The 27913-nt window shown below is 41.6% G+C and overlaps 1 protein-coding gene across 3 annotated transcripts in view; it reads right to left on the bottom strand.

Moving 5' to 3' along the window:
- Nucleotides 1-14256: 14256 nt before the first annotated feature.
- Nucleotides 14257-27913, bottom strand: part of LOC107686309 (protein groucho-2-like) — a 36600-nt gene continuing 22943 nt past the window's right edge. For 2 of the 3 annotated variants that reach the window (XM_016483261.1, XM_016483263.1), the window contains exons 8-21: nucleotides 25012-25213; nucleotides 24503-24510; nucleotides 22120-22242; nucleotides 21977-22027; nucleotides 21693-21845; nucleotides 20927-21056; nucleotides 20457-20620; nucleotides 19251-19324; nucleotides 18744-18993; nucleotides 18315-18562; nucleotides 18062-18209; nucleotides 17579-17729; nucleotides 15240-15316; nucleotides 14257-14825 (exon numbers count right to left, since the gene is read on the bottom strand). In XM_016483261.1, coding sequence (XP_016338747.1) covers nucleotides 14718-14825; nucleotides 15240-15316; nucleotides 17579-17729; nucleotides 18062-18209; nucleotides 18315-18562; nucleotides 18744-18993; nucleotides 19251-19324; nucleotides 20457-20620; nucleotides 20927-21056; nucleotides 21693-21845; nucleotides 21977-22027; nucleotides 22120-22242; nucleotides 24503-24510; nucleotides 25012-25213 — 1887 coding nt within the window. In that variant the 3' untranslated portion in view covers nucleotides 14257-14717. The remainder of the gene's footprint in view (nucleotides 14826-15239; nucleotides 15317-17578; nucleotides 17730-18061; nucleotides 18210-18314; nucleotides 18563-18743; nucleotides 18994-19250; nucleotides 19325-20456; nucleotides 20621-20926; nucleotides 21057-21692; nucleotides 21846-21976; nucleotides 22028-22119; nucleotides 22243-24502; nucleotides 24511-25011; nucleotides 25214-27913) is intronic. The other variant, XM_016483262.1, reaches the window with a different exon arrangement.

Below are 27913 nucleotides of genomic sequence, written 5' to 3'. Positions count from 1 at the left end.
ATCTAATATATTTCGAACCAGAACAAGATATTCAGAGAAAAAAAGTGGAGAGGGACTTTGTAAACTGAATTGACAAAATTCAATTCAATGGTAAAAAGTGGGCATTCCATACCGAAAGGAGACAGGACATGTTGAGTTTCCTAAAACAAGGCCTAAATAACGATTTGACTATTGGTTAACATTATGAAATAGCCTTTAAGTGACTAGTAATTTTGATTTAATAATTCAAAGAATATTTTTTTTCTTTGGAATAATGTACACAGTTTATTTATTCACAATAACACTAGTAACGTGAAAGTAAAATGGCTAAATACTGATTTCATATTGACTAAATTAGTACATAACATTAATATAATTAATATTACTTGTTTCAGAATTACTATAATTAATGAAATAACTATTAAATGTAATAACATTTTTATGCAAAATAAGATAAAATAATAATAATAAACAACAACAACAACAACAATTATTATTATTATACTAGAAGATAATAAACAAATATGCATTTCCCTTGTACTTGTAATTTATTTCTTTTTTGACCGGTAAAACATTCTCAAAGTAAGAGAACACTATCACAAGTTGCTTAAGGCTGTGTCAAACCACAAAACCAACTTAAATTGCATGCAGAGCAGAGAAGATCAGCAGCATGTGGTGTTGTGGTTGGAGGCCTGTTAGTGGTCCACAGGGGCGCCTGCAGCCATAATCCACAGGTGCTCATTAACCGCGAGCCCGGATTACAGAAATCCCAGATTAACACAGGCCTGGGTTACTGACACTCTGCTGAATAACATCCTATAGAGCCTACAGCTCTAATGCCAGCATGACCTTACACTGAGCCAACTGATGTGTATAAACAACACTGACAATCTGTAAAACAGCCCCAACACAACCACGTCATCCAAAATTACCGAACACATTGAGGATGTAGTAAAAAAAGCCTGTGTAATGCAGCTATGATTATTGATAACTTCATTGAAAACACAACAAGGACATTTGCAATCGTCGGATGCATTGACAGAGATCAGCGGAGATTATTTTGCCGTATGTTGGAGTGCTCCGCGCCCTCAGCATTACGACTTGTAAAGAAATCGACAGAATGAAAAAGAGAGCATTAGAGAGCGAGTCAGAGTCAAAAGCCATCTAGCAGCCATGCACTCGCCATCAGCAGTGCTATGGAGCATGCAGAATGGGATTCTCAATGCAGTATAACGGCTCATAGAGCTGAAAATGGTGTTTCCGCTCCATTCAGTCCCAGGGCCAGATTCCAAGCTGCTCCGCAGTGATGGAACTGAAGCCATTAGCAATCGATTAGAGAACCAGCAGGCAGGCAGTGGCATCCTGGGAAGCCTGGGTGTGTCTGAAAAAGGGATGGACTGAAGTTAGAAGTCTTTATGTAAAAACAATGCCGAGCACTTTAAGCAGAGTGGTGTTCCTGTAAAGCAGATTAGCATGCACAGTTAGCTGACACAACAAGATTTCAAATTACAACTTTCCTGTTTTCACTTATTCCCTAAACAGGAAGCTTAGAACTACTACATACATGTTCATTATACAAACATATAAAACAGGTTATATAATATAATAATATATAATTTATATAAGGCTTTATTATTTATTAGGCATTTTTTATATATTTTCGTCCTTTTAACAGCTAAAACTTAAACTAAAACTAAATACATAAAAACATTTTCATAATGATTTAATTAAATAAAATATAAAAGAGAAACTTTTTTTGCTACTTGGCAAAGCAACATTTGACATTTTAATTTAGTTGAATGTACTAAAATAACTAAAACTGAAACAAGAATTCATAAAAATATCAAAACAAAAAAACTACTAAAACTGACAAAAACTACAAAATGACTAAAACTTAAAATTCAACAGGAAAATATAAAAATAAAAATGACTATATATTTTTATAGTCTTTTTATATATATATATATATATATAGTCATTATTATTATTTATATAGTTTTTATAGACTATATATATAACTATATATCTTAGCGATAATACAATAACACCGTTTAATGGAAGAGATAGAAGTTCAAACACATTTATATGGCTAATGCTAATTTTAGCATATAGATTAGCTTCAATACTAACAAACATGAACTACAACCCAAAAAAGTAAATATCAGATTAAGTACCTGCTCTTGTGTGGCCTGAAGATGAAAACACGAGGCATCTACATGCCCGACATAATCTTAAACCTCTTGTGAGCCCTCTGCGAACTGAATGCTAACTAACCTTTGACCTTTTGGAAACTGATTTTGAATTCAAATCAAGTGACATGCTGTCAATTCATCAAACCCAGCAGCAAGATAGAAAGGTTATGAAATGGGGACAAAAAGAAAAAAGTTTCCAGAGAGTTTCAATGAATAATTTTCCATACATACCTCTCTATTAGAATGAAAACAAACCAAAGACATACATCTCCATTTGTGCACTTACACCAAGTCAATGAAATACATTATTTAGGGCGCCTCAGTAAGCGCCGCCTCATCTCCCGCTCTAGCACACACATAAACACGGGCAGCAGGTAGTAGTACAGCAAGCCCCCACTGCCGGTGTTGATCTTTATCTGTGCAGGCCTCATAACTGACATTTTCAATTACACTGCAAACAACTAATCGATATTCATGGATTTCCAGGTCAGCGAAGAGGCAAACAGAGCAGTTGGGCGTGCGTGTGCGAGTGTAGCGGGGGAGACAGCACAGGCTGGCAGGGGAGAGAAATAGGGCAGACATGTCAAGGTCGGGATTCTGTTAATGAGGGACTGCTGTCTGCATAATTGAATGGGCTGCGCAGTATCGACTGCTCAAGCAGAAGCGTTTAAAGCGGTCCGGGGCGATCGTTAAGGAAAATCCTCCCAGCACTTTATGTTCCGTGGCAGTAATTTATGCACGGGCATCCGGGCGGGCGCCCCACGGTTCACAGCACTGAATGCAAACGGCAATGAGTGGATTACCCTTTCCAAACGGCAGCCATGCGTGGCAGGCATTTCTGCAATCGAGGCTGCTGTTCTCATAGGGCCACACTCGTTTATGTGTGCAATTTAAAAGCACAGTCATGTCACACGCACGCTCGCATTCTCTGCATGATTTAAAGTAGCCGCTCAATATTCAACCGCACACACTCACGCTCACTCAACTGCATGGACCGGAGCAGGGTGGAGCGCAGTGAAATTTTCAATATGTATTGTGTGTATCCATCAGCAAATAATGTTCCTTGGGGGCAAGTTAACTCCCAGTTGACCCTAGCTGCAATGGACTGACAGTTGGGAATTATGCAAAAGGCACTTTGATGACTGTGTTTCTGGTGCAGACAGAAGGTATGCAGAAGGGCAATGCCCGTGTATGTCTCTGTATGCTAAAACGCTCTGTCAAACGGTCCCGTGAGACTACAGAACCAATGGTGAGCCTAAAGATGGGGCCTTACAATGTTACATGTAATATATGTAGATACATGTACATACATTATACTGGATACTTACATTCATAGGCATACATTAGCCAAGTTATTTTAACTAAATTGGCAAACCACAGCTTTTTTAACCAAAAGAGTAAAAATTTGTTTACAGTAAGGTTCAAATCGTTGATATTAGTTGAAGCATTGGGTACCAGGAACTAACAATATATCATTATCCAGGTTTCTATTAATAAATGATATGGCTGATAAACAATAAAATAACAAATATTCAAAATAAATATTTTTTTTCTTAAAAGAAAAAAAAAATTGTAATTGCTACAAATGCATTTAGCAATCACAATATTATCATGTCAATTATTGAAAATGTAAATTCATTTTGATATTTTCTGAAGACTACATTTAATGGCATAGATTATTAGTGTTTTTTAAATTAACAAGCATTAGGTGATGGCAAAGGTAATCTAAATGTAAAAATAGCTCAATTAAAGGTGCAATAGGTGATTGTCTTCAGAAACATTTTTTGTTATGCTGGTTGAAAGTCTCTTCACATCCTGATAGCAATTATTAAGTTAAGTGGTCTAAATGTATTTGTCTGTATTTATATATTCTGTGGAAGGCGTAGGTACGTGCATGAACTGTGTTCCGAGCGATATGACCCCTACACAGTGTTCGTTGCTCCCTACTCCCTGAGCGGGGGAAATCCGTTGAAGTTTACTTCACTTCAGAACATGGGCTGGAATTGGGAATCTGATGTAGCCTATTGTAGCAATGTTGTCTCTGGTCTGTGAGTGTAAATGCGTTCAGGGGGCGTGGCTTTGGACGGCGATTGCAGGGAGGGTGGGACATTCGCTTTCAGTGCTATCAGGCTAAAGTTAGCATTTTCCAAGATCTCCTATTGCACCTTTAACATGCACAATTAAATATCTAATTTCAAACATTAGGGCTTAAAAAAGTATAACAGCAGATAACCCAATGGCCAAAATAGTATGCATCCCTAATAAATACTATTGGTCATTGTTTACTTACCTGAATGTATATATTGAAAATAACAGTAACCAAAAGTAATACTGTAAAAATGTTAAAATTGTTAGCTACTGCATTAACTAATGTCCAATTCTAAAATGGTACTTATAAGTATTGTGATTATAACTATATACCTTATGAGCTGTTATTTATGGAATTATAAAATAAGTAAATAAATAACTAAATATTTCCAATAATTTCAACTACACATTTCACAATGTGCCTACTTCCTATTCTTTAAATTCTTACAATTACCTGTTTTCTAATTTTACTATGAGACACCAACAGGCTTCCATGGTTATTTTTTACTAACCTGTTAATTGAAAACACTGAAAACATTGTTTAAGACACAGACAAAAAATGAATACAATTAGAAGTCCCTGGTTGCACAATTCAAGTAACTAAAACCGAGTGTCCTCTGAATCTTTATTGGATAATTCCTCCTAACCAGATAAATTAAGAGACTAAGCAGCTATCAGTTTGCACTTGATTAATACCAACTACTTGACCATCCAAAAAAGCATCAGATGTTATATTTTGGGCTAATCCTTGTTAGGCTACAGCACAATCCCTGTCTTAGCAAGCAAAGGATTTACCTATTTATAATATTAGATCACCACTCCCCAGCTTTACCCAGACTGCACTCTGACTGACATGTTGAACTTCCCCTTGAGCCTCTCCCCCCCCAAAAGGCCACCCCTACAGGGCATGAGCGCTTTTTGGACGGGAAGGGGGAGGCCTACCCGCTAATCCTACTATGTAATTACTGCTCCCCACTGAGGCTCAACCCATTCTCTGAGAATCAGATTAGATTACCTAAATCGTTCTCGTTCCTTCTTACCTCATCAAACATTTCCTTATCTAACAGAGGAAGAGCTAAACATTGCCCAGACACCGCAGCATTCACGCTGCCCTCCCCCCCAACCACACGGGCTGTTTATTTATCACCACTCCCCTGTGATCCACAAACAAGCAGGCAGGGGAGAGCCAAGGCATGCTGGGAGGACAGTCCCGGGGATCAGGGGCCGGGCCATTGAATCTGAGCTGCCGGAAGACCGTTTCCGCAACCGCCTCGAAATCACGCGGCAAAACACCCGCTTGTGTTGCCGTAGAACAACCCCTTGTGCGGCCGACTGATTATTAATGTGTCAATTATACATTAAAGCCGCAAAATGACACCTTTACAAAACGAGGAGGGCCCTGTGCCCGTGGAGACGAATGGGAGGGAGCGGTTAGGGATCTTCTGCGGTACAGAGACGGGGCAGAGTAAAGAGGGAGAACAAATGAGGTCTGTGATCCCGAACCCCCCACACCACCCTCGCCCTTCCCCAATCAGCCCGAGCCGGGGCTCTCAGCCCGACAGCCAAGCCTTTGTTGCAGTCTGAATGGAGGTTAAATATCCCTTGAAATCAGAGCTCTTTAGCTTTCTGGATGCATAGTCAGAGTCCCTGAACCTTTCACATGCAAATGTGAGTGCTTTTTACTTCCTTTGTAGCCCTAGTTGGGCAGTGGTGTCATGCTGAAGGGCGATGAATAAAGCTGGTGAATTTGAGGCTTTTCTCAGCTTATTTTTCGGCCCCCTCTCTCTTTTCTCCCTCTTTTTATCGCCATCTCTTCCAGCCAGGCCGCAACCCTCCCCCTCTCCTGCAGGGGTTTAAATAAGCACAGATGGTCTCTCCTGACCTGCTATTCATCATTGTGTCAAAAGCTCTGTCAGAGTAATGCTCCCTCAACAACGGCCCTGAAGGATTTTGTTTGTTTCCATTGATGAGCCCTGTTAATTTCAAAGCCGTCTCATTAGGGCTTAAACCACCAATTAATTTATTTTGTTCTTGTCAAACGGCTAATTCTAAACATGAACCAAACCGACAAAAAAGGGTTGCTCCGAGCCAGACAACACCGCTGCCGCTGCTGTTGCCGGCAATGAGGCGTGAAGCAGGTAGGGAGAGGGAGCAAATCGAAAAACGTGAGAGCGGGAGAACGGGGGGAGAAAAAAAAAAAATTGCACCAAAAAGCCTTGTTAATTTATAGCCACCCCAATGCTAGGCAACTCATTAGCCGCTTGCAGATTTCTCTCAGGCAAAGGATCAAGTGGTCCTTTGGGGAAAAGGCTGCAATCACCTGTTGGTGGTGGCAGCTAGTGATAATGAATATTTAAAAGAGAGAATGACAAAAAAAGAGACGTGTGCAAATTAAAATACAAACGGGAACACAGAAAGAGGAGAAAAACAGTAGCCAGTGTAGCTTTTTTTCCATTTTAAGTGCGCTCACGAAAAAAGGAAAAGGAAAAAAACATTTTGTGCCTCCACTCCATTATGGCAGTGCAAGCTGTCATTACGCCCGGGATTGTATGGGTGCCTCATAATATCCAGAGATTGGTAGTTTGTTAGACAGGACTATACAATTTGCTGCAGCCTTGAAGGATCCTTGAGCCTCTCTTGACGACTTACCGCGGGGAATTGTCGAAGCGTTGGCTTTTGTCTGCTGGAGACACAGGGGCAATTATCCAGCCTCCTGTAATGTTTCCCCAGCTTTAATCTCCCGACTGAGAGCAGAAAAGCAAAATGTCTAAGGTTTCAGAGTGCCTCTGGGTTCTATTAGCACACAACCACGTTTTTTTTTGCTGCTTTTTGTTCAGGGGAAGGCGAGTGAAGAGAAGGCCAGAGTCTGACAGGCAGTCTTCCCTTGGGCTTTGAGAAGAAAACATGATTATGTCATCATATATTTTCGAAAAGAGATCCATTTAAAAGATTGCTCCTCTGCCTTTTCAATCTAGCGTGGCTCTGCTTTTGTCTTGTTTAGCAGGAGAGGCAGGAGATGACAGATGCGCCAATGAATCAAACAGGGCACCTGGAGAGGTTTTACCACAGCCACAAATACATCACTGCAGCGGTAGATGCGTTTTCCACCCAAGGTCAGTTTCCCGCCTAGGTCAGTTAAAGTGACCCTAAAATGGAAAGGGAAATCAACAGTGGCAAGAATTATTCACTTATGCAAAAAAAGACTAAATGTGACCCTGGACCACAAAACCAGTCTTAAGTCGCTGGGGTATATTTGTAGCAATAGCCAAAAATACATTGTATGGGTCAAAATTATAGATTGTTCTTTTATGCCAAAAATCATTGGGATATTAAGTAAAGATATGTTCCATTAAGATTTTTTGTAAATATCCTACTGTAAATATATCAAAACTTAATTTCTGATTAGTAATATGTATAAGGCAGCCATATCACCCTGTAGCCCAAGACTGGTTACCCGCTGAAGCTAAGCAGGGCTGAGCCTGGTCAGTACCTGGTCCTTCGGATGAGATGTTAAACCGAGGTCCTGACTCTCTGTGGTCATTAAAAATCCCAGGATGTCTTTCGAAAAGAGTAGAGGTGTGACCTCGGCATCCTGGCCAAATTTGCCCATTGGCCTCTGACCATCATGGCCTCCTAACAATCCCCAAATCTACTGATTGGCTTCATCACTCTGTCTCCTCTCCCCCAATAAGCTGGTGTGTGGTGGGCGTTCTGGCGCACTATGGCTGCCGTCGCATCATCCAGGTGGATGCTGCACACTTGTGGTGGATGAGGAGATACCCCCTGACAATGTAAAGCGCTTTGAATGCCTAGAAAAGCACTATATAAATATAATGAATTATAATTATTGCTAAGAACTTCATTTGGACAACTTTAAAGTTTCTCAATATTTAGATTTTTTTGCACCCTCAGATTCCAGATTTTAGTATCTCAGCCAAATATTGTCCTATCCTAATAAACCATACATCAATGGAAAGCTTATTTATTCAGCTTTCATATGATGTATAAATATCAATTTTGAAAAGCTGACACTTGACTGGTTTTGTGGTCCAGGGTCACAAATGTGTGACATTCCATTAGTGCTTTACAAAGTGTCAGTCTCATATTCACTCGCATTTGATGGACAAATTTTGGCTACACTAGTTATGCTACACTATGCAGATGAATAATATCTTGGTATTGTTCTATTTACCAATAGATCAGAAAGCTCCTAGTGTTGAGGCATTTAGCCTTGCCATACTCTCATCAGAGACTGACTGAAAAGATCCACTTAAGAGAAGTATCCTCACAATTATGAATACATTTTTGAAAAAAGAAAAAAAATATTGATTGTTTAAACAGATCTTCTATGCTATGAAAGAATAACACATTACCACCGTATTACATTTAACTAGCCTATATTTCAGTTTTGCCAACATCTTAATAAACACCAATTCGCCTGTTGGCCTTAACTGCAACAAAAATCTGTAATATTGCCACTTAGCTCATTTGAGAGTGAGAACATTTGTCTCCATAAAATAAATGTCCATTTATTTGAGCAAACAGAGGGGTTACTGTAGACATCAACTATGCTGAATCTAATACGAAACAGTTATATATTCTTCTAAATATAATGGTACAGCAATTTCACTATATCCCCTCATGTTTTGTTTTAGAAACCCATGTGGGCTTGCATGAGATAAAGTATTAGACCGTGTACTAGTACAAGCCATCAAAACCATGTCTAAGCCAATTAAAAGATGCATCATGGTTGATGGGGATGAGTCAAAATTAGGTTGTGCAAGTGAACCGACATGGCTAATGCTAAAGAACCCATTCTATTAAAGGAACTGTCCATAGGGTTCATCCATTAAACTGTGAAACATTAAAATAGCCCAAAGACATTAATCATAAACACAAACTTGGATTTGTGCATTTAAGTCTATTGAGTCATTTTACTGACCCATAAGCAAAGAGTATGTGTCCATTACCAGCGGCTGTAATTGCAATTCTGGCAGGAGGACACAAACAAAAAGCAGTTGTATTAAGGTGTTGACACCGCAGTTTAATTGCCAAGCCACTGAAAGGGAATACCTAAATGCACTATGGCTCAATTAGAAGAATAAATGCATTAGCTACTGGGAAACAGCCTCAGGATACAGATACCATTAGCAAAGAAAAGCTGGCATTTAAATAATAGTGGAGCATTCAAAACAAATATTCTAGTATTTTGACCTAAAATAAATTCCAGCCACTCTAAAAGAGACTTTGAAGTTTAAAATTGAGGTTTATGGTGCTCACTTACATAAACCAAGACCAGCTACTGCTTGTTAGGCAAAATCCAATATCAATAAATATATAAGACCCTTTGCATTTAACCTTGCATTCCCTTTCACCCATATATACATATTTTTGACTAAGTGCATTTGTCCTTGAATGTAAGTGTTGTGTCTGGATGGTTCATTGACTAGCTATCTCTGAGAAGTCAAATTGTGCTGTTTTGCCACTGTACACTTGCATAACTCAGCATGAATCTCAATTCATACAGAATAATCAAATCTGACCAGAACTTCTTATGTAACAATGTCCCGATGCAGAGAGAAGTTACTATTTACCTGTTATAGAACATTTGCCTGCATATAAAAAATGAACACCGAATGGTGGCCAAAATTTGCCTCTCAAATCCAAGTGGTTTTAGGACTGCCATCCTGATCTCTAAAACTCCATGGCAATAATAATGTCACCTGATGTTAAACCACAAAGAATGCAAAATGGAAGGGGGGGAAAAAAAAGTATGAGTGCATCTATAATTACTTGAAATTAGCCAGTGTGCAGTTTGGATTGACCTCTTTTAGAATATCATTAGAGATAATTATGACCTGAACTGAACACTTTCTGTTCCCCTAAGTATTTCCATATTGCTGGTAGTTCAGAGTCCATGAACTTTGTGCTTAAAATTAGCTTAAATAAACAATCTGGAATCTGTTTTACAATTTGAAAGCATTCTAATGTTTAAACTATTTATGGTTACTATCAGTGCCATTTTATAATGTCTGACAATAATTTACCACCTTAAGATGAAAAAAAAAATTCACTAAAGGACAAAGGCAGAAAATTATTAAAAAAAAAAAAGAAAGAAAGAAAAAAAAAAACATTGAATAATATTAAGGTATCCTCAAGAGCATGTAAAGACCAAGAAGCAGTATAGCCCATGATTGATGGAATTGCAAAGACAGCAGAGTTCATCAAATCACATTTCATTTGTACACTCATCTAGATGAATAGAAGCAATTATTTAACAAATCAAATCAGTCTACTCATACACCAGAAAGCTAGGGTTTTTAAAAATAAAAACAGAGCATTTGTTTCACGAAAAAATCGGTTTCTCGCTTCAATAATTAAGCATGTTCTTTTTTTAACCCCTAGCTGGGCCTAAAACCTCAACATTTGTGTGAGAATGTAATTACCGTGTAGGCTTAATATGCACCGTAAAAGCACTCTTGTGCGCGTCTAAATCTCAACATCAAAGTGAGTGAGTGCCAGTACCTTCTCACAGCAAACGTATCACACAAATCTCATTACAGACAACATCTAATTACTGCCTGGAATTCAATGCTTACTTGGAAGGAATACAAAGCCCAAGTCTGACAGCCTGGCCTCAAAATACCTCATCTTTTACAGCCACACTGTGTGACTCTGATCAAGGCATATTAGCCCCATGTCAAGAGGATGGAAAGGACCGTCATATGACTACAGTAACAGGCCAGCAGTTAAAGAGATAAACATCCAGGAATGCAGGCTATTCATGAGAACATCAAGGTGTCTGCGGAATGCCACTTTTCTAGATCACACGATCCAGGAAAAGGAATGAGGAAAAGTCGGCTGATAACTTCAGCGCAGATTCTTGACTATGACATTTAGCTCATCCTTCCAGCCTTCCAAAAAAGGAAGCAACAGTGCCGTGCTTTCGGACATCAACATTCTGAACACAGGAGGAATAATCCAATTGAATCCACACTAATCCAAATGAACGCAGCGGGCGTAGCTGTGGTTATCCCGGGCAGGGAGAAAGGGGAAGGGAGATGCCTGCACTGCAGCTTATCAACTGTCAGTGGTTTGCTGCTGTAACAGGCAGTGCTATCAGGGTCAGCCCTGCTCGGGGATTGGAGGGCCCTACTGTGTCGAGTAAACACAGAAACCTGTCCTCATGCTTATCTGTCCCGGGAGAGAGAGAGAGGGATGGAGAGGGGGAAAAGAGCAAGGAGGTGGCAGAGGGGAGAGAAAAGGAGGAGTGGAGATTGAAAAGCAGAGAAAAGGGATCTGTCTCCATGGCAACCACATTCGTCCCCCCACCCTTTTTCCCACTCTCTGCAGAGAACTCTGGTGGTCTTTGTTTAACGCGATTCCACTAGAATGCACTGTGTGGATTAGTGCAGAGCAGTGCCCGCAGGGCTCAGACAGGGCCACAGTAAAGACATTATTACCCAGATCAAAAGCTGTAATCACACAGCACCAAGGGGGCTTTCGCATCCACGCCAGATAAAGCCAAAGCCTGGCAATGATCAGGTGATTAGCCATTGTTACAGTCTTTCAGCCCCGTGCCGGAACCTTGCCAGTCGAAACATCGTCCGTTTCCACTGGCTACAAGAGAAGGTAACTTCACGCCAGCAGAAGTACGTTGCAGACGATCCATATCCATAAATGCTGAAACTGTAAGCACAGAAACAAGGTATGAGGAGCAAAGGCTTCAAAACCACAAAACGGGCAGGAAAAATCCAGTTTGGCATTGGCAATCATGTTACTAGTGAGGCTGGAGAAGAAGAAGCCTACTTCATTCAAGATGGGATTAATTCCAGAATAAGAGGTTTGTCAATTAGAAACTGAAACTTTGTCCCAAAACCTAGTGAGGTGGCTTGCTGACCACATAGGCAGCATCTTAACTAGAGTGGAACCTGAAGTGACTGATTGGACACACTCTACAGGTTAAAAGTTTGTGGTTAGTAAGAAAGATTTTTTTTAAGATATTAATACTTTTATACAGTAAAATGCATTAAATTGATCAAAAGTGACCACAAAAAAAAAACAAAACATTTTTTTTAATGCTGTTCCTTAAAAAAAAACACCTTACAGTTCCCACAAATATATTAAGCAGCAGTTCTTATCATTGATAATAACAAATGTTTGACCACTATATAAATACAAATAAACTATAGGACACAAATTTTAAATAGTTTAACATCGATATAAACTGACCATTAAAAACATTTTGACTTGATTTAAATTGATGTAAATAAAAAATATTGTCCACAATAAAGTATATTAGGTTTTTGAAACCGCAATTTCTGGACCTCACCTTTAAATTCTGCCTACAGAAGCAGCTCACTTGTTTTTGAAACAGAACTTGATTTAAACAGGGCAAAAGTATTGAAAACGGATGTTCTCTCTCATGCACCAATCAGATGAAAGCCGCTGCTACAAAGATCAAGCTTCTCTTGAAATCAAGATCACAGATCTCTGAAACCTTACCTGAATTCATCGTCAATAAGAAATGCAAGATGTAAATGAAAAGCCGTCTCCATCTCCAGCAGATCTGTTGAAAACATGAAAAGGGACGGAAACGACTGACAGCCCATCCACTTGTCCAGTGTCAGGCACTCAGAGGGAGCAAAAGCTTTCATCCCTGTACGGCCCCTCAACCTCCTGATTGAGAGGTAGAAAGTTCCAGAAGAGCACGGGGGTTGCTATATAGATGCACTCAGGAAATGAACACTTGTGCCTATGTGGGGGGGCATTACAGGGAGGGAAAAGAACAGAGGAAAGTGGAGAGAGAGCGTTTCAGAGCCAAAACCATCCGTCTCTGCTTTTATAGTCTTACAAAAACATCACTAAAGAGGCGAGGGGATGGAGTTCTCAAAGAGAGCCCCTCGCTATACAGAGAAACAGACAGAAAATAAGGGCTGGAGAGGGCATTCATCTCAGCTGACCGCCTAATAAGAGTGCTCCACTACCAACAGAACATTCAGAGAGAGGCCAAAGAGCAGGGTTTGCGTCATGCTTCCCTTCAAGTGCCTTGAAGTTCAGCTCTCCATTGATGCACCATTACAATACCCACTGAACAGGCCAATGTCAGAGACTAGTATACAACACTGACACATTCTTAAATATTTCATTTTTTACAAAAACAGTTTATTGAATTATCAACAACTGTACATATCTTCAGTGACAACACAGTTTGCTACATACTTTGGTGTGTGTTTTTGAGACGTGTCCATTTCTTGCAGCTCTTTTCTCATTATTTTTGGGAAAGGAAATACTAACAGTGTGATTCTATAAACAAGCTGGACAGTAAGTAAATGCCTGTGCGTTAGGCTAGAGTGTTACAGTCCGGCAGACATTTTACTCTGTGCTTCCTGTATATGGAACACTATGCACACAAAACACAGTGTATGTCACTTGGGACTCAGGACGGGGGGGATAACCAATTGATCCAAATTCCAATTCTTCCACTACAAGACGAGATGTCATGTCCTGGTCATACAACAGCACAATGAAGTCACAGGTTTGAGAGTAGTCCTCTACTAATCGGTAAATATCAAAATCCAGGTCCATGTGCCCCATTGAGGTCTCTGTTCTCGCAGGAAAGTGGAGCGGCCAGTCAGCGAGTTTGTTTGGGAACTGATCCGCCCCTCCCCACGGAGCCTCGAATGCAGTCTCAGGTGCCTTGCATGGGGTTTAAGCCACTCAAAAAAAATCCACAGGACATTTTACAAAAACGCCTCTGTAATGCGATTTAGCTCAAAATTGTTTTTCAGGAGGGAGGGGAAAAAGTAAACTAGATTTCCATAAAAGGTCAGCTTGGAAAATGAACTTCTCAAAGGGGGGGAAAAACGGAATAGAATATCGTCATAGAAAAAGACATCTTAATCTAATTTCCAAACCTCGAAGGGGAAACGAAGCATCAAGGAGAGAATGAGAGCGAGAGAAAGAGAACCATCACAAGTGTAACAGGACACGAAAATATAAATCTATAAAAGGCATTTTAATACTCCATTATGTACACTTTTCACATACCCTCCACACAGATGAAGTTTCAGAATGAAGCGCTGCTTCACGATGCATTATGGAACGTTCTCACTGCATAGTGAGGAAAAAAATAGAACCAAAATTCAACAAAGAAAGATTTAAAGAAAAAAAAAAAACTGCAAGGAAGGAAACATCGAGTGTTCTCTAGTGCCATATGAACTGGGCCGAGTGTGTGGGGTCTGTAGGGCTGCACATTTGTGTCCTAGTCCAGGTCACCCCAGCGTCCACTCTTCCACGTCTGTGGTCAGTCAGTTAAAAGTCAGTGAGTGTGAGACAGACAGTTAGTCAAGGGCTGTTCCTGTCTGTTTGACTAGGAGAGTCACTGGAGTGAGAAGTTGTGTGCCCCCCCCTTCCTCCTCCAGAGGCTTGAGCTGCTCCAGTCTGTTACCTCTCAGTCTAGTAGATCACTTCATACACCGTGGCCTTCTTGTCTCCAGAGCCTGTAACAATGTACTTGTCATCGGCTGATATGTCACAGCTCAGGACTGAGGATGATTCCTTTGACTGCAAGGGAAAAAAAAGCCACAGTAAATCTGGCGAAATAAAAAGATTTGAATATTAACTTCAAAAGGGCCTGCATAAAACTCTTCCGACATCGTCTACTACTCAAAGAAAATGCTGACAGCTGTATACATAAGCACTTCTCCCCCCCACCTAACGATGCATTAGCGTCCATGCTGAGCCCCTTCAGTCATAAACACTTGAAAGGTTATCATTATTTACTCTTAAACTGGTAGATGCGAACTACACACGCAGACCCACATCCGCACTAAGTGGTCAGGACCCAGCGTTAATGACATACTCCAGCCCATTTCCGCTGATCGAGGCCCGGCCTGTCAGCCAGCGGTCACTGTGCCCTTTCTACTGACTCAGGCAGCCCACACATTTCCTGCAGACAGTCTGTATTGATTTCTGTACCTGGAATATGCTGGCGCCGTAGGGAGTCCTCCATGCATTCAACAGATTGTCCTTCCCAGTGCTCACGAACCATTTACCTTGTCAAGGGAAATCAAACGTAATTAGAGGTCCGTTCAGAGTACAGGAGATATGCACAGAAAGCCAAATAAAAGACAGCCTAGCAGAAAAGGACAGTCAAGGTTCTGTCGGATGTTGTGCTGTAGGGGTGCTCTGATCAGGATTTTTGAGGCCGATCACCGATCACAGAAAGCAATATCTGCCGATCACAGATACCGATCTTTTTAAAGCCTTCCAATCAAGATTTTTAGACATTTATTCAGGGCCTGAATTTCATTTTTGAAAATGAATTCCCCTCTTAGGTGACTCTTGTGAGGGGGATTTTTTAATTTGAGGGGTGGAGGGAGGCATTTTTTAGACATTTTTCAAAAATATGTTTGAAAAAATGTTTGCTCATGCACTGCATTTTTGTTTTTACAATCTTGCAATTGTTGCACAATAACTTACACACAGCACAAGCCTGATTTCGTGAGCTGTATGTGAGATGGCCTTTTACACCAGGTTCACACATACTCCATTTGCAGTACAGTCCATGTGCAGTACGCAAGCGGTGCAGAAGCAGCAGGTGCTCACTGTGCTTTCACACAGGTGTCTGCAACTGATCCATGGCTGTTTACAACTAACACAACATTTATCCCTTTTGATTTCAAATCCAAACATTGTAACTGAAAAAGCTTTTTCAGCATTGTGATTCTTTTTTTTTTTTTTTTTACACAGTACAGTAATATAATCTTTTGTGTTTAAATGCAATAAATATAAGAAACACATTATTCAATGCTTTTTACTTTTGCATTTACTTCTAGATTTATATATTGAGTTGCTCAAGCAAGTGGCAAAACATTTAAACTACTTTTCTTACATTATCACAAACATTCTAAATTAAAACTTACCATAGACGGAAACAGTCAGCTCTACTGCCTTTTCTTTTGCATTTAAATCTTTAATACAAGCAATCCTGCGGTTCATGAACTTTGTTTACCTACCTCCACAAGTGCCATGTTTAAACACAATAAATATAAGCAACACATTATTCAATGCTTTTTACTTTTGCATTTACTTCTAGATTTATATATTGAGTTGCTCAAGCAAGTGGCAAAACATTTAAACTACTTTTCTTACATTATCACAAACATTCTAAATTAAAACTTACCATAGACGGAAACAGTCAGCTCTACTGCCTTTTCTTTTGCATTTAAATCTTTAATACAAGCAATCCTGCGGTTCATGAACTTTGTTTACCTACCTCCACAAGTGCCATCTATTGTTGCCTTGTTTATCTAAAAGTGCTCTTTTCCTTTAAACCTAACCAAAAAGCCATAGCCTATTTGTTGACTGTGAAACACAATAGACTTTAATTACATGTATTTATGGTATAATTACTACATTTTCGTGTCAATCCATGTTCATATTTACCGCAAACAATGCGCTGTTACTTTAATTCAGAGCGTCCAGCACAGCAAAAATAGACTCGGTGCGGAAACAATCTCTGCACTGCTGCAGACGCACCGCTCTTGGAACGCACTACCGGACTGCAACCGTGTGCAGTGTGAACGCTTTCCTTTAACATGAGCGCGGAAAAATATGCACCGCATACGCACTGCAAACGGAGTAATGTGAACCTGACGATATGTGTGTGCGCTTCCGAGTGTGCATAAGCGCTCAGTCTCCAGGAGAGCACGCGAGAATGGTTTAAACACTGGCAAGAATTAAAAAGTAATGCTTTTTTTGTAAACTTTAGTGACGATGTGACGCAACACTGACTCGATTGTGCAAGTGACAATTCCTGTGTCAACTGTGCAGCTCGCTTATAGTGCAGACGCGATGTGATTTGAAGCCATTTGTGCATTTTGAGAGAGAAAGAGAGAGCACGCGCAGTTTCATTCACGCTGTTTGTGAAATTATGTCTCACAGAAAGTTTTCAAATTACTTTATAAGTTATTTAATGAAGAAATATGAATTGTACCCTCACCTTCAGCATTGTAATTATTTCACCCACGCCAGACAGAGACTGAGACGGTGCCTCTGCATGTCATGCAAAATCTCTCACAGCAGGCGCGTCATCAGCTTGGGATCGGTTTATGAGATCGGCCTTTATAGAGACCGCCGATCAAATATCCCAAAGCGATTATCGGCCGATAGTGATCGGTAGCCGATCAATTGGAGCACCCCTATTGTGCTGTACAGAAGCGTCGGCGTATAAATTCAAGAGAGTGCCAAAGCTCTAGTGGAGATAAGTATAGAGTGCCTACATTCATTGCGTGAACCTTGAATCAGTCACTTACCACAGTAGGCAAACTTGAGAGAGAGAACGCAGCTCTCGTGAAGGTGCAGCTGGTACTTGTCAGGTTTGGTGTGGTGGAGCACCTCCACATTGCTGCTTTCCATGCCGACAGCCAGCCACTCGCCCGTAGGACAGTAGCCCAGAGAGAAGATCTGCGTTTGGGGGAACACACACAAGTTGAGCACCACTGCTTTGCACTCAAGTCAGTATGAAATGAAAAGTCATTTGTTTTATCAATGCATGTTATATATCTTATCGTGAACGATTCATCCATGTATATATGTTGCGAAACTGATAGACTGATCTATGGTGCTCCATTTTGGAATGTAATGGCCAAATCTTAAACTCCAGTCAAAAACTGATGCATCTAACCAAGTCCCTACATTTTTTTTCAATAATCTGATAACTCAGAAGAAGAAGAGATCTGTCTCTACTTCCATTTCATAAAGCTCCATCATGGAAAGTCCTTGTGCTGTGGCCAAACCTGAGATGTGAAGTCATGCTGTTGGAGTTGCCGCCCCTCTCTCAGGTCCCAGGAGCGGACTGTGTTGTCAAGGCCACCCGTCCAGAGCTTGGTGCCATCATGGGAGATGTCAATGCAGCTGGCACCGTCTGTGTGACCTTGGAATTGCCTGCAAATAAAAAAAAATGAAGGGTTTAGACAATGGCCCTGTTTTAAATCTTAAAGATAAACAAGAAAATGCAGTTCATAAGAGAAAATCTTGAAAAAGGCTCACCTGACGAGGGTCTGGTTGTGGAGGTCCCAAACGGCGATGTTTCCATCGCTGCAGCAGGAGAAGCACACCTTGGCGTCGGGGCTGATGGCTAGCGCATAGCAGGCCGGTGCGGAGGAGGTCAACTCGGCTTTGATGCGGGGTGTCTGGGAGGCAAGATCCCAAATGGTCAGAGTGCTAGCCTCCCCTCCGACGATAAGAGTGCGACCATCAGGCAACAGCTTACAGGACCGAATATAGTTGTCCCTGTTCTGTAGATGAAAAAAAAAAAAAAAAACAATATGTGAGAAGATTTTCCAAACATCTGGACTTCCAACATTATTCTAACAAATTGTTACTTTTTAGAAGCAACTAAAAAGGGGCTAGTAGTATGTAGAGTATTATTACTATAATAAAAACAGTAGTTATAGTAAGTACGTCTTTGGCCCTTACCAGGCAGTCTAGTTGAGACACTGGGCTCTTGCTTCCAGGCTGACTGATGTCCCAGATCTTAACACAGCCCTTGCCACCAGTGTATACATGGCGAGTGGGATTGCTTATAGTCACAGCACACACCACCTCTCCATGACTGAGTGTGTTAATCTGACGGGCGTGGCGTGGGATCCCCGGACCAATGAGAGCGTCTGGAGGGAAGGGCACAGGCTGCATCTGTCCGTCAGCGCTGACGTGAAAAGAGTAGGCTCTGAGAGAGCGACAGACAGAGAGAGAGAGAGAGACCTCTTTAGTAATCTAGTAGTCAACAGCGTACTGATTGAAGTGGGTTAATTAAATCAATTACAGCAATAGGAGTAAGTAGTCTGAAATGAGGTATTAAGAGGTGGAAAAGGTTGTGCTCTTAAGCACTCTCGCGGAACTCTTACATAAATAGTGTGGGGAAAGAGACCGGTCTAGTGCGGCTATGAGTTAGTCACGATCATTTAATCTTTGTTGGACACTTACGGTTTTCCTCCAGAGATTGAGGTGAGGCTGGCAGGGAGGCCGGGAGCTCTCATATGAGGATGCTCGAAACCCGCCTACAGAAACAAAACAAAACATGCAGCATTAGAGCAGTGATCTGTATTAAAACAAACACCACAAGCATAAATTACACATTATAACCCTGTGTGCCCTATGTAAACCATAAAATAGCTGTGTGTGGAAAAATGTATCATTGTTTTTCAATTAATTTGATTAAGTTTACAGGGTCAGTGAGTGTGATACACTTTTGAATCTAGTTCAAAGCGCTACTTCTGGCTTCAGAAGCCCAATGTGCCATTTTGATCATTTTTGTTGCATTTTTTGAAGCTTCAAAGCCTCAGTGCCCACTCATTGTTTATGCACAGAAAAAAACATCCAGTACTATTTTCACCTTGGCCTTTCACAGTTTTGGAACAACATAAGGGTAAGTATGACTATTTAGATTTTTGTAGGGTGAACTATTCCTTTAACTTGACTTGATCAATGTATACTGCAAAACCAAACATTCAGCCACAGAGGAATGATTCATGCACTGCTCCTTCATTTAGCTGAAAGGATGAAGCAATCAGACAGCAGGCAGTCAGGTAGCCTGAGAGCCCAGTCAATGTAACGCTCATTTCACACCCAGTCACACACACTAAATCACCCCACGCTCTCCCTCCACTCTCAGGTTGGGGGCTTTGGGTGAAAGAGAGAGATTGAAATCAAGCATGAAAATAAAAAGAAATGAGAGGAAGAAATTGGGAGAGAAAGGTAAGGTGGGGCCTACTTTGGAGTAGAGGTTAGGAATCTTAAGGACCTCAGTATTTGATTAAATTTTGTTTCAGGGAGTCACAATCTGATTCCAAAAAATTCTCAATACATCTCAATTTTTCAACTGCAATACAGCGGCACAAATCTTTGGGCGTTTAGGTGGCCCGTTGCCAAATATCATGTTTAAAAAATATGCCTGCTCTGACCTGCCAATCAAGCAGAATAAGCAGATACAATAACTAGTTCAGCTTTTGTTTTGTTTCCATATTAAAGCAACCATAAATGTTGTTTTTAAAGACCATATTGATGATCAATTAAAAAATCCAATTGTGAATGCTTCCAGAAAGATCCAGGATCATGATGTATCTGTAAATGTTTTTTTCTGCACCCCTACTTTGAAGGTGCTTTTTTACATACATAAACACAAATACTCACCATGGGCGAGCGTCCGTAGGCAGCAACAGCGGCCGCACTCATCTGAGGAGAGATGTGAAGGCCAGCATAGACTCCAGGGCTGGTCAGAGAACCATTCATCTCATGGTGGCTCATCATGGCAAAGGGAGTTGGGTAAGAGAGGGGGGTGCGCAGAGCAGGGGCGGCTGCAGACACAGAGACACACAGCCAATCATAAATCAGCAACAGTCAACCACGGGGAAAGGAGCTGAACTCGGGAGCAGGGAGATAAATCTCAATCAAAGACCTGCCTACACTGAGCTGCTTCAAAGATTTTATGAAAGCTGCTTTTAAGCTCTGTTAAAAAGGCAAGCCTAAAAATTTGTTGAAGCTTTGGATTATTTCCATATGCAAAGAGCTCTCTTTTGCTTACAATATTTGCGCTTTATGCTTGCAGGAGGTGATGGTATAGAGTTAAACAACATCTCTGTGGACGCTGATTATGAACTCACCAAGAGCTTCCATTGGAGGCTTGCCTAGGATGGGCCGCAGCCCCGGGGTGGTGCTGGTACCCGGGGTGGGGGCATCATTACGAGGCGTGGGGGTGTTGGACTTGAGACCAGGCGTGGAGGATTTGTCATTCTGTAGATGAGAAAGAAGAGAGGGAGGAGAAGAAAGAAAGAGAGATAGACAAAACAGAGTTAAAATCCCCCCAAACGAGGCAGCATCCTGGCAGAAGATTTAAGTGCCGGCAGAACCTAATCCAATCCAATTCTGACAAACTCACTACTCCTACGAAACTATAAACCCTGCTATTTATCCCCAAACCCATTACTGCTACAATGGAGATGAGGCTCGTTTTATCCTTCCCTCGCTTCTCCCTCTAATCTTTTTTTTTGATGCAGAGGCCCAGAATGGTTAAACGCATTGAGTTATTAGCAGGGAAGACACGACTGATCCAGCTATGGGAATGCATTATCCCTGACATTTACAGATGTATTTAAAGCTGAGGCTGGGAAACAGACATTCACTCCTGAGCCATTAGATAGTGGAAGATCACAGGGTGTTCAAGCTTCCCTAGCTGCCCCCTCCCATCACAACCTTTTCCTCAAACATATCCTATAATTCTGCTTCAATGGCACAGACGCAGATTCTATCAAATCTTATATGCAGCGCCGCCTATTATTACAGTAGCAAAATCCGGATAAATAGAGCGGATACACGTAAATGCAGCATTCGGTATTAAATGTAGCCTGTGAGTGAAAGAGAGAGCCGTACATGGCCGTGCTCCTTGTTTTTAGAGGAGGGGGTGCTGCCGGAGGAGGCCACAGAGGCGGGGCTGTTGGGCGTATCCTTCTTTGCTGGGCGGGGTTTATCTATGCCATTCTCAGGAGGGGAGTGGACAGGGCTGCCTCTGGGCGTGGCAGGGTCCTAGAGCACAAAAATAAAACAGGAATGAGTTAAATGTCAAAAATAAAATACGTAAGCTGATAACATTGCAGTTCAATTAATAAAAGCACAATTTCTAGTGATTTAGATGTAACATAAAATGTGTTTCTCACCTCGTTGGAAACATCAACCACCAGATCATCACTTTTGTCTCCATCACTGTCCTGAAAACACAACGAGCCCACTAGTTAGTATCCCATTTTGGGATTTTGTTACAGAAGAATCTTGCATCACAAGTTCATGTCACATTACTCACATATCGGCTCATGCTGTCCTTGTCTTCCACTTTGCGTTTCTTGGAGTCCAAGCTATAATCAGAGGAGCCGCGGTGTTTCTCGCTGGTTGTGCGCAGACTGTCTGACGGAGAAATAGAGTTGTTCTGAGGAGGAGAAAGAAGGGAAATATTAAAGTGTGCCAACGGACTGCAGACTTTAACCCAACTCTTTCATCTATACATGCAGATCTATGGGTGGTTTTAATGGGTGTTTTGTTCCACAAGACTTCCAAATTGCTTTGAAAATACCCTGTAGGCCCCATCAACTCCCTTCAGCACAAGATATTTATATCCAAACCTGATTCCAGTTTATTTCTGGTGACAAATGAATTATTTGAGTTCAGAGTCAAAAACAATTACCATTACAATGACAGGTACTTCACAGCTGTCGGATCTGAAGGAGATCCAAGCTGAGAAGTCAACAGCAAGGAGAAAGAAAAAAAAAGGACATTCGAGTAGCTCATCACTCCAAAACCACACACATAAAAAGCCAAAAGCGATTTATCCATTCCAGCTATCTGACTCGAAAACCCAAAACAGGCCTAACATAATACAGTGAGACTCGCCAAGCCGTATCTAACAACCCACAGTAGACTACACAGAAATGTGCTGGCTGCACTACAGAGTAGACACAGTTAACCAGACCAAAGAGGGGCTTGTTTTCACTGCCCCACCACTCTCCCTTCCTTCCCCCAAATCACTCCCTCCATCTTCTAAAAAAGACGACAAACAGCTTCAAGAAGACATGAGCAGCACGTTAGTGTCAAACAACAGCCCATTATCTGTGAAAAGTCCAACTCGGGTTGTGTGTGTGGGAGTATGTAATAGTCATTGATTCCTTTAGCATGTTTGGACATCACCCAGTCCCCTTCCCTCAGCACTTTGCGGGTCTGCTGTCCTGGTAGATGATGACTACAGGGCGGACGAATGGAAAAAGGGACTTATATCCGCAGGAAATGGTGGGCGACTATCTGTGGCCACTGTCCATACTCACAATAACGCATTGTAAGAATATTTCATGAATTCATAGTATTTAGCAAGCATGCTCCATATGCAACAGGACTTTGAGTGCTCTCTGGGCACTTTCTCAAAACAATCCCGCTCCTAGAGCTTTACTCATCGTGTCCCAAGAGCCTTCACTCGGTGTGAGGCAACAAGGTTCACAGAAGGAAAATACGGCCAGATCACTGGAAGCGTAAAAGGAAACTAAGCTGAGAAGATGAAGTAGCAGACTGGGCCGAACGCCCAATAGTCTCTGTCTCCCTCGCTCTTGTTGCATGATGTCTGACCTTCTAAAGAGATGCTTAGCGTGACTCATTAAGGAGAGTCACCAGCGTGCTATCAGATGACCTTAGACAACGGCAGCAGCGAATACACAACAGCGCCTGGACTGCTAACCGCCAGAGGAGCTCCCCTTCCTTCAGACATGACTGCACCCATTCAGGCCTCGCCGGGCCAGCAGAAACCCAATCTCACGGCCACAATCAGCCATCAGAGAGATTTAAGCCCCGTCGAATAAATGCCTTTTACAAGGCCACGGAGATGAGAGGGAGGAAAACAATTCCTGCGCCTGTGCTCATACATATTTATCGCGTTAGCAAAAGAGAGCGGAGAGGGGCGGTAAACAAGTGGAGATAGCGGAGGGGTGGGTAGGATGGGAGAGGGATAAAATAAATCCCACAAAGGAGGGAGGGAGTCGACGTCGTCTTCTTTAATTGTGATAAAATTATAGAGCCGCGCTAATCTGTGCGCTGTAATACGAGTCATTTCCCATCCGCGGAGACATGCGAGTGCTTATTTCATAAAAAGCTTGTTTCTCTATTAGTCATTTTAATGAACGCAGATTACCATTTCATGCACGAGCTGCGTGTGCTTCAGGATGAAGGATCTTACTTGACATTTACATTAATGGAAATTTTCTTAGGCATGAAATGGGCCAAGAGGTGTTTTTCACCCAGTAAAACTAAGACATATTTGCTCCGTTTCAAAACCTAGTGAGCCGCCTACGGAGGCAATATTAAGGCATCATTTAAGGTGCACTCCTGACATGAAGGCTGTTCAAAACACTATGCAACTTAATTACGTCGCTTCCTAAGACACTTTATTTGAAGCCAAATACTAAATAAAACCAAAATGGTGGACAAACTGAGAAAACATGTATTAAATGTACAGTCATATCTCATTCAATACAGAAAAGTATTATCATTACATTATCCAATGTTTAGCAACATGCTTACTCCAAACAACTGAATCAAATCTCCCATGCAGAGTTGCTGTCTATGTCAGAGTTGCAGCTAACTAGGTTTTGGAACAGAACTATTAAGAGCAAGAGGACAACCGAGACAACACGAAACCTGATACTCACCGTGCTCTCTGTAGTCAGCAGACCCCGGTTGGTGTTGATAGACAGGCAGAACGGCAAGACAAAACAGAGATAAACAAAAGTCAGTTACCCTGACCGACTGACAATCAGAGATAAGAGTAGATTTCATCAGCAGGTAGAATATGTCTGTAATGTACACAATACAGGTAGCAAACCATTAGCATGCGTCCTTTATTAACCTTGCCAATTCATTCAAGCCACATAGAGCATCATGTCTATGTTCAATCGCTTTATACACTCTCAGTTCTTTTCTGAAAATAGGCTACATCCTTAAATGGCGAGCCACGAGAGTAGCGTACTCTTATAAAGCAAACCTAAGAAGGTCAATAATGTCATCAGTCTATAAGAGCTGTAATAATAATGAACAGGGTGGGGGGGTTTGGGTGTTATGAAACAAGTTTGATTCACATATGAGGTCTATATGGCTGAGCAACTAATGTTCCACTCTCTTGGCTTTAAATGAGAGCAGTGTGTGTGTGTCTGCTCCTTACCTCTGTGCTCTAGGTCAGGGTGGTTTTTTTCATCCTTCACTGGCAAGTGTGGCTGACTTCCCAGGGCTCCCAGAGCAAGCAGGCCCGAGCCAGAGCCGGTGGCTGGCGGGATTCCTGGTGGCTGAAGGGCAGAAGGGTGGGGAGGTAAAGCCATGGGGCCATGGGCAGCGTGAGAGAGGTGCTGGGCCTGGAGCTGCTGCTGCTGTGGAGAGACATACAACAAGTGGGCCAGAGGGAAAAAAGTAGAGAAATCCATGCTTCTGGGTGTCCAATTCAGAAGCACAGGTGGGGTCACGGGGATATTTATATCCGCACGAACATGCAAGTCATATTTGAGGATCCTGCAAACAAAACAGTCTTTACGTTGCTTGGATCTTAACCAAGAAAATATAAAATCTTGGAGTGTTGTGGATCTAGTCAGTTTACATTTCAGGTTTCCTGCTCAACTGTAACATAAACTCTGTGGAATATCATACAAAAAGCATGTAAATTCACTCATTAAGTAATAAAACTCTCACACACTCTCCAAAAGAGAGTCGTCAAGCCCTATTTAAGATACAGTTAAAAGACAGCAGGCGTTGGAATGCTGTCAGCTCATTGGCTTAACACCACCTGCTCCTTAGCCCCATCAAAACACCGGACAGCTATATTTACTCCCTCACATTTGGGTCTGGTTATTACACAAAGTATGAGTCACTCGAGAAAACCAAACTTTAAACACCACTCCAACAGCAGTTGGGCTCAGCCTTTGTGTGTGCGCGAGCTTGTTGAGCGGTGGCGGCAGCCAAAAGCAAGGGGTCCTGTTTTGGCATGCGTTCAAGCCTCCAATACCTCCATCAATATTTGAAAAGCTTGGAGGAAACTGATCAGAGTTAAAAACCACTCAGCATGGGAAGCAAGCAGCTTAAATCAAGGTTAAATAATACTTAGCAGAGCCACCAGTAAAGAGAAAACAACAACAAAAAAATCCCAGCCTCCACAATTTATTAGCACACACCGCCTAACTTTTCACAGACCTCACCAGTCAATCAATGACCCTTTACGATCATTCTTCCAGAATCCTGACATGTTTTCTTCCCGCTTGACGTGGAAAGGGTAGGTGTTATTGGCCATGTATGGCGATCACGGTGGTACAACCTTTCAGAATTATCAGCAGGTCATTAATGCCATGCCATAAGTAAATATCAATACTAAAAGCTTATGTATAAGTCTGGAATGCTCCAAAAGCTTGCCCTTTCCAGTGGGTAAATCATTATTAAGATGTCCATCACAGGCCCTTATTTGGGGTGAGTATAATTGCAAACAGCTTTGCGGATTATTTGCACAGCTGGCTGTATATTGAGACTCGGGGCCTTTGAGATTGGCAGGAGAGCGAATGGTATATAGAAGTGCTCCGCTTGGGATTTGAACCTGCAACCTTACCCTCCCCAACAAAACAGAGCTGCCAAGCCAATTATGAGCTGTGCCTCAGAGTGTGGATCTGTGAAGAGATGTGATAAGGGAGTGTGTGAGTGAGGTGTGTGTGTACTGAGGCACTGAGCATGGGTGGTGGGCGCATGTTCTTCAAGAGAGAGTGAAAGGGCAAGAGAAAAGGAGAGATAGTGAGACAAGAGTGGAAGTGCGTGATTGTAAGACAGACACAGTGTTGGTGCTAGGGTGTTCGTGTGGATGTGTCAGGAAGTGAAATGAACTGCTAGTAAAAAAAAAAAAAAAAGGGGGGGGGGGGGGGGGGGCTTGAAAAAATTAAAAAAAAAAAAAAGAGGGGAGGGGAGGGGGTTAGTGTGTGTGGCTTCAGAGAAGATGACTGACCACATGGGAAATTAAAGAAGCCTTTGATTCATGGGGGAGAACCCTCCCTGCTCATTCCAGCTAATGAGCCACTGATGTGTCATATGCATGGACAATAAGAGAACCCTCTTTAGAGACCTGGCCGTGAAGACAAGAAAATAAAGAATAAAATGTCTCCAGTAATTTAATATTCTTGCATAAAGACAGTCTCAACTGGTGCTAATCTCTCCCTCTTACAGCAAAACAATTAACGCAGGCCTTGTTTGAACAATTAACAATGGACATATAAAAAAGATAAGTGGGTAAATCAGACAAGCGCCTGCTTCTAGTCTCAGGTGTGTATGTTAAGCAACCCCATCCTGAGTTTAGTGCTGTAACCATGCAACATGCAGGCCTGAGGGATTTAAAAAACAAAGCCCCATGATTCGCCCTCTTGGCCACAAACACAATTAATTGGGCCCACAGCACAAGCAGGGGCAGTCTTAATAGAGATCTATCAATACATCCACAGCAGATGATCCACTGCAAAAGGCTGGGCAACATAAAACAATTATATATCCATGTTTTGTTTTGTTTTTGCATGTGGGCAAAAATTTTTTTTTGTCTCATATTTATATCGAACGATAAGCGATATCACACGAGCAGCGAGAGCTAGGCTATATCACACGAGTGCTGATTTTGTCCCAAATACCAGGAGTGCAAATGTGGTTTTATTAGGGCTGTGCAATTAATCGCATGCGATTGTCATGCGCATCTCGTCAGTAAAGCCGGTTCCGTGATTGGTAGTAAATCGCCATCACCTGCTTTCAGATGGAGCGGGATTTAATACACAGAGCCGTAGTTCACTGACAAGCTAGGCAATATCGCGTTCATAATCGCAGATGAATCGCATTCGATTAATTGCACAGCCCTAGGTTTTACAGTCGTGGTCAGAATTATTGGCACCCTTGGTAAATAGATCAAAGAAGGCTGTGAAAATAAATCTGCATTGTTAATCATTTTGATCTTTTATTTAAAAACATTCACAAATATCTAACCTTTCATTGAACTAAAACAATTGAAAATGGGGGAAAATCTCATTATGAAATAAATGTTTTTCTCAAATACACGTTGG

The sequence above is a fragment of the Sinocyclocheilus anshuiensis genome, unplaced genomic scaffold (genome assembly GCF_001515605.1).
Source record: "Sinocyclocheilus anshuiensis isolate Anshui unplaced genomic scaffold, SAMN03320099.WGS_v1.1 scaffold481, whole genome shotgun sequence".
Classification (NCBI taxonomy): Eukaryota; Metazoa; Chordata; class Actinopteri; order Cypriniformes; family Cyprinidae; genus Sinocyclocheilus; species Sinocyclocheilus anshuiensis.
Note: the sequence above shows the minus strand (reverse complement) of the source record. Positions and strands in the feature narration are given on the sequence as shown.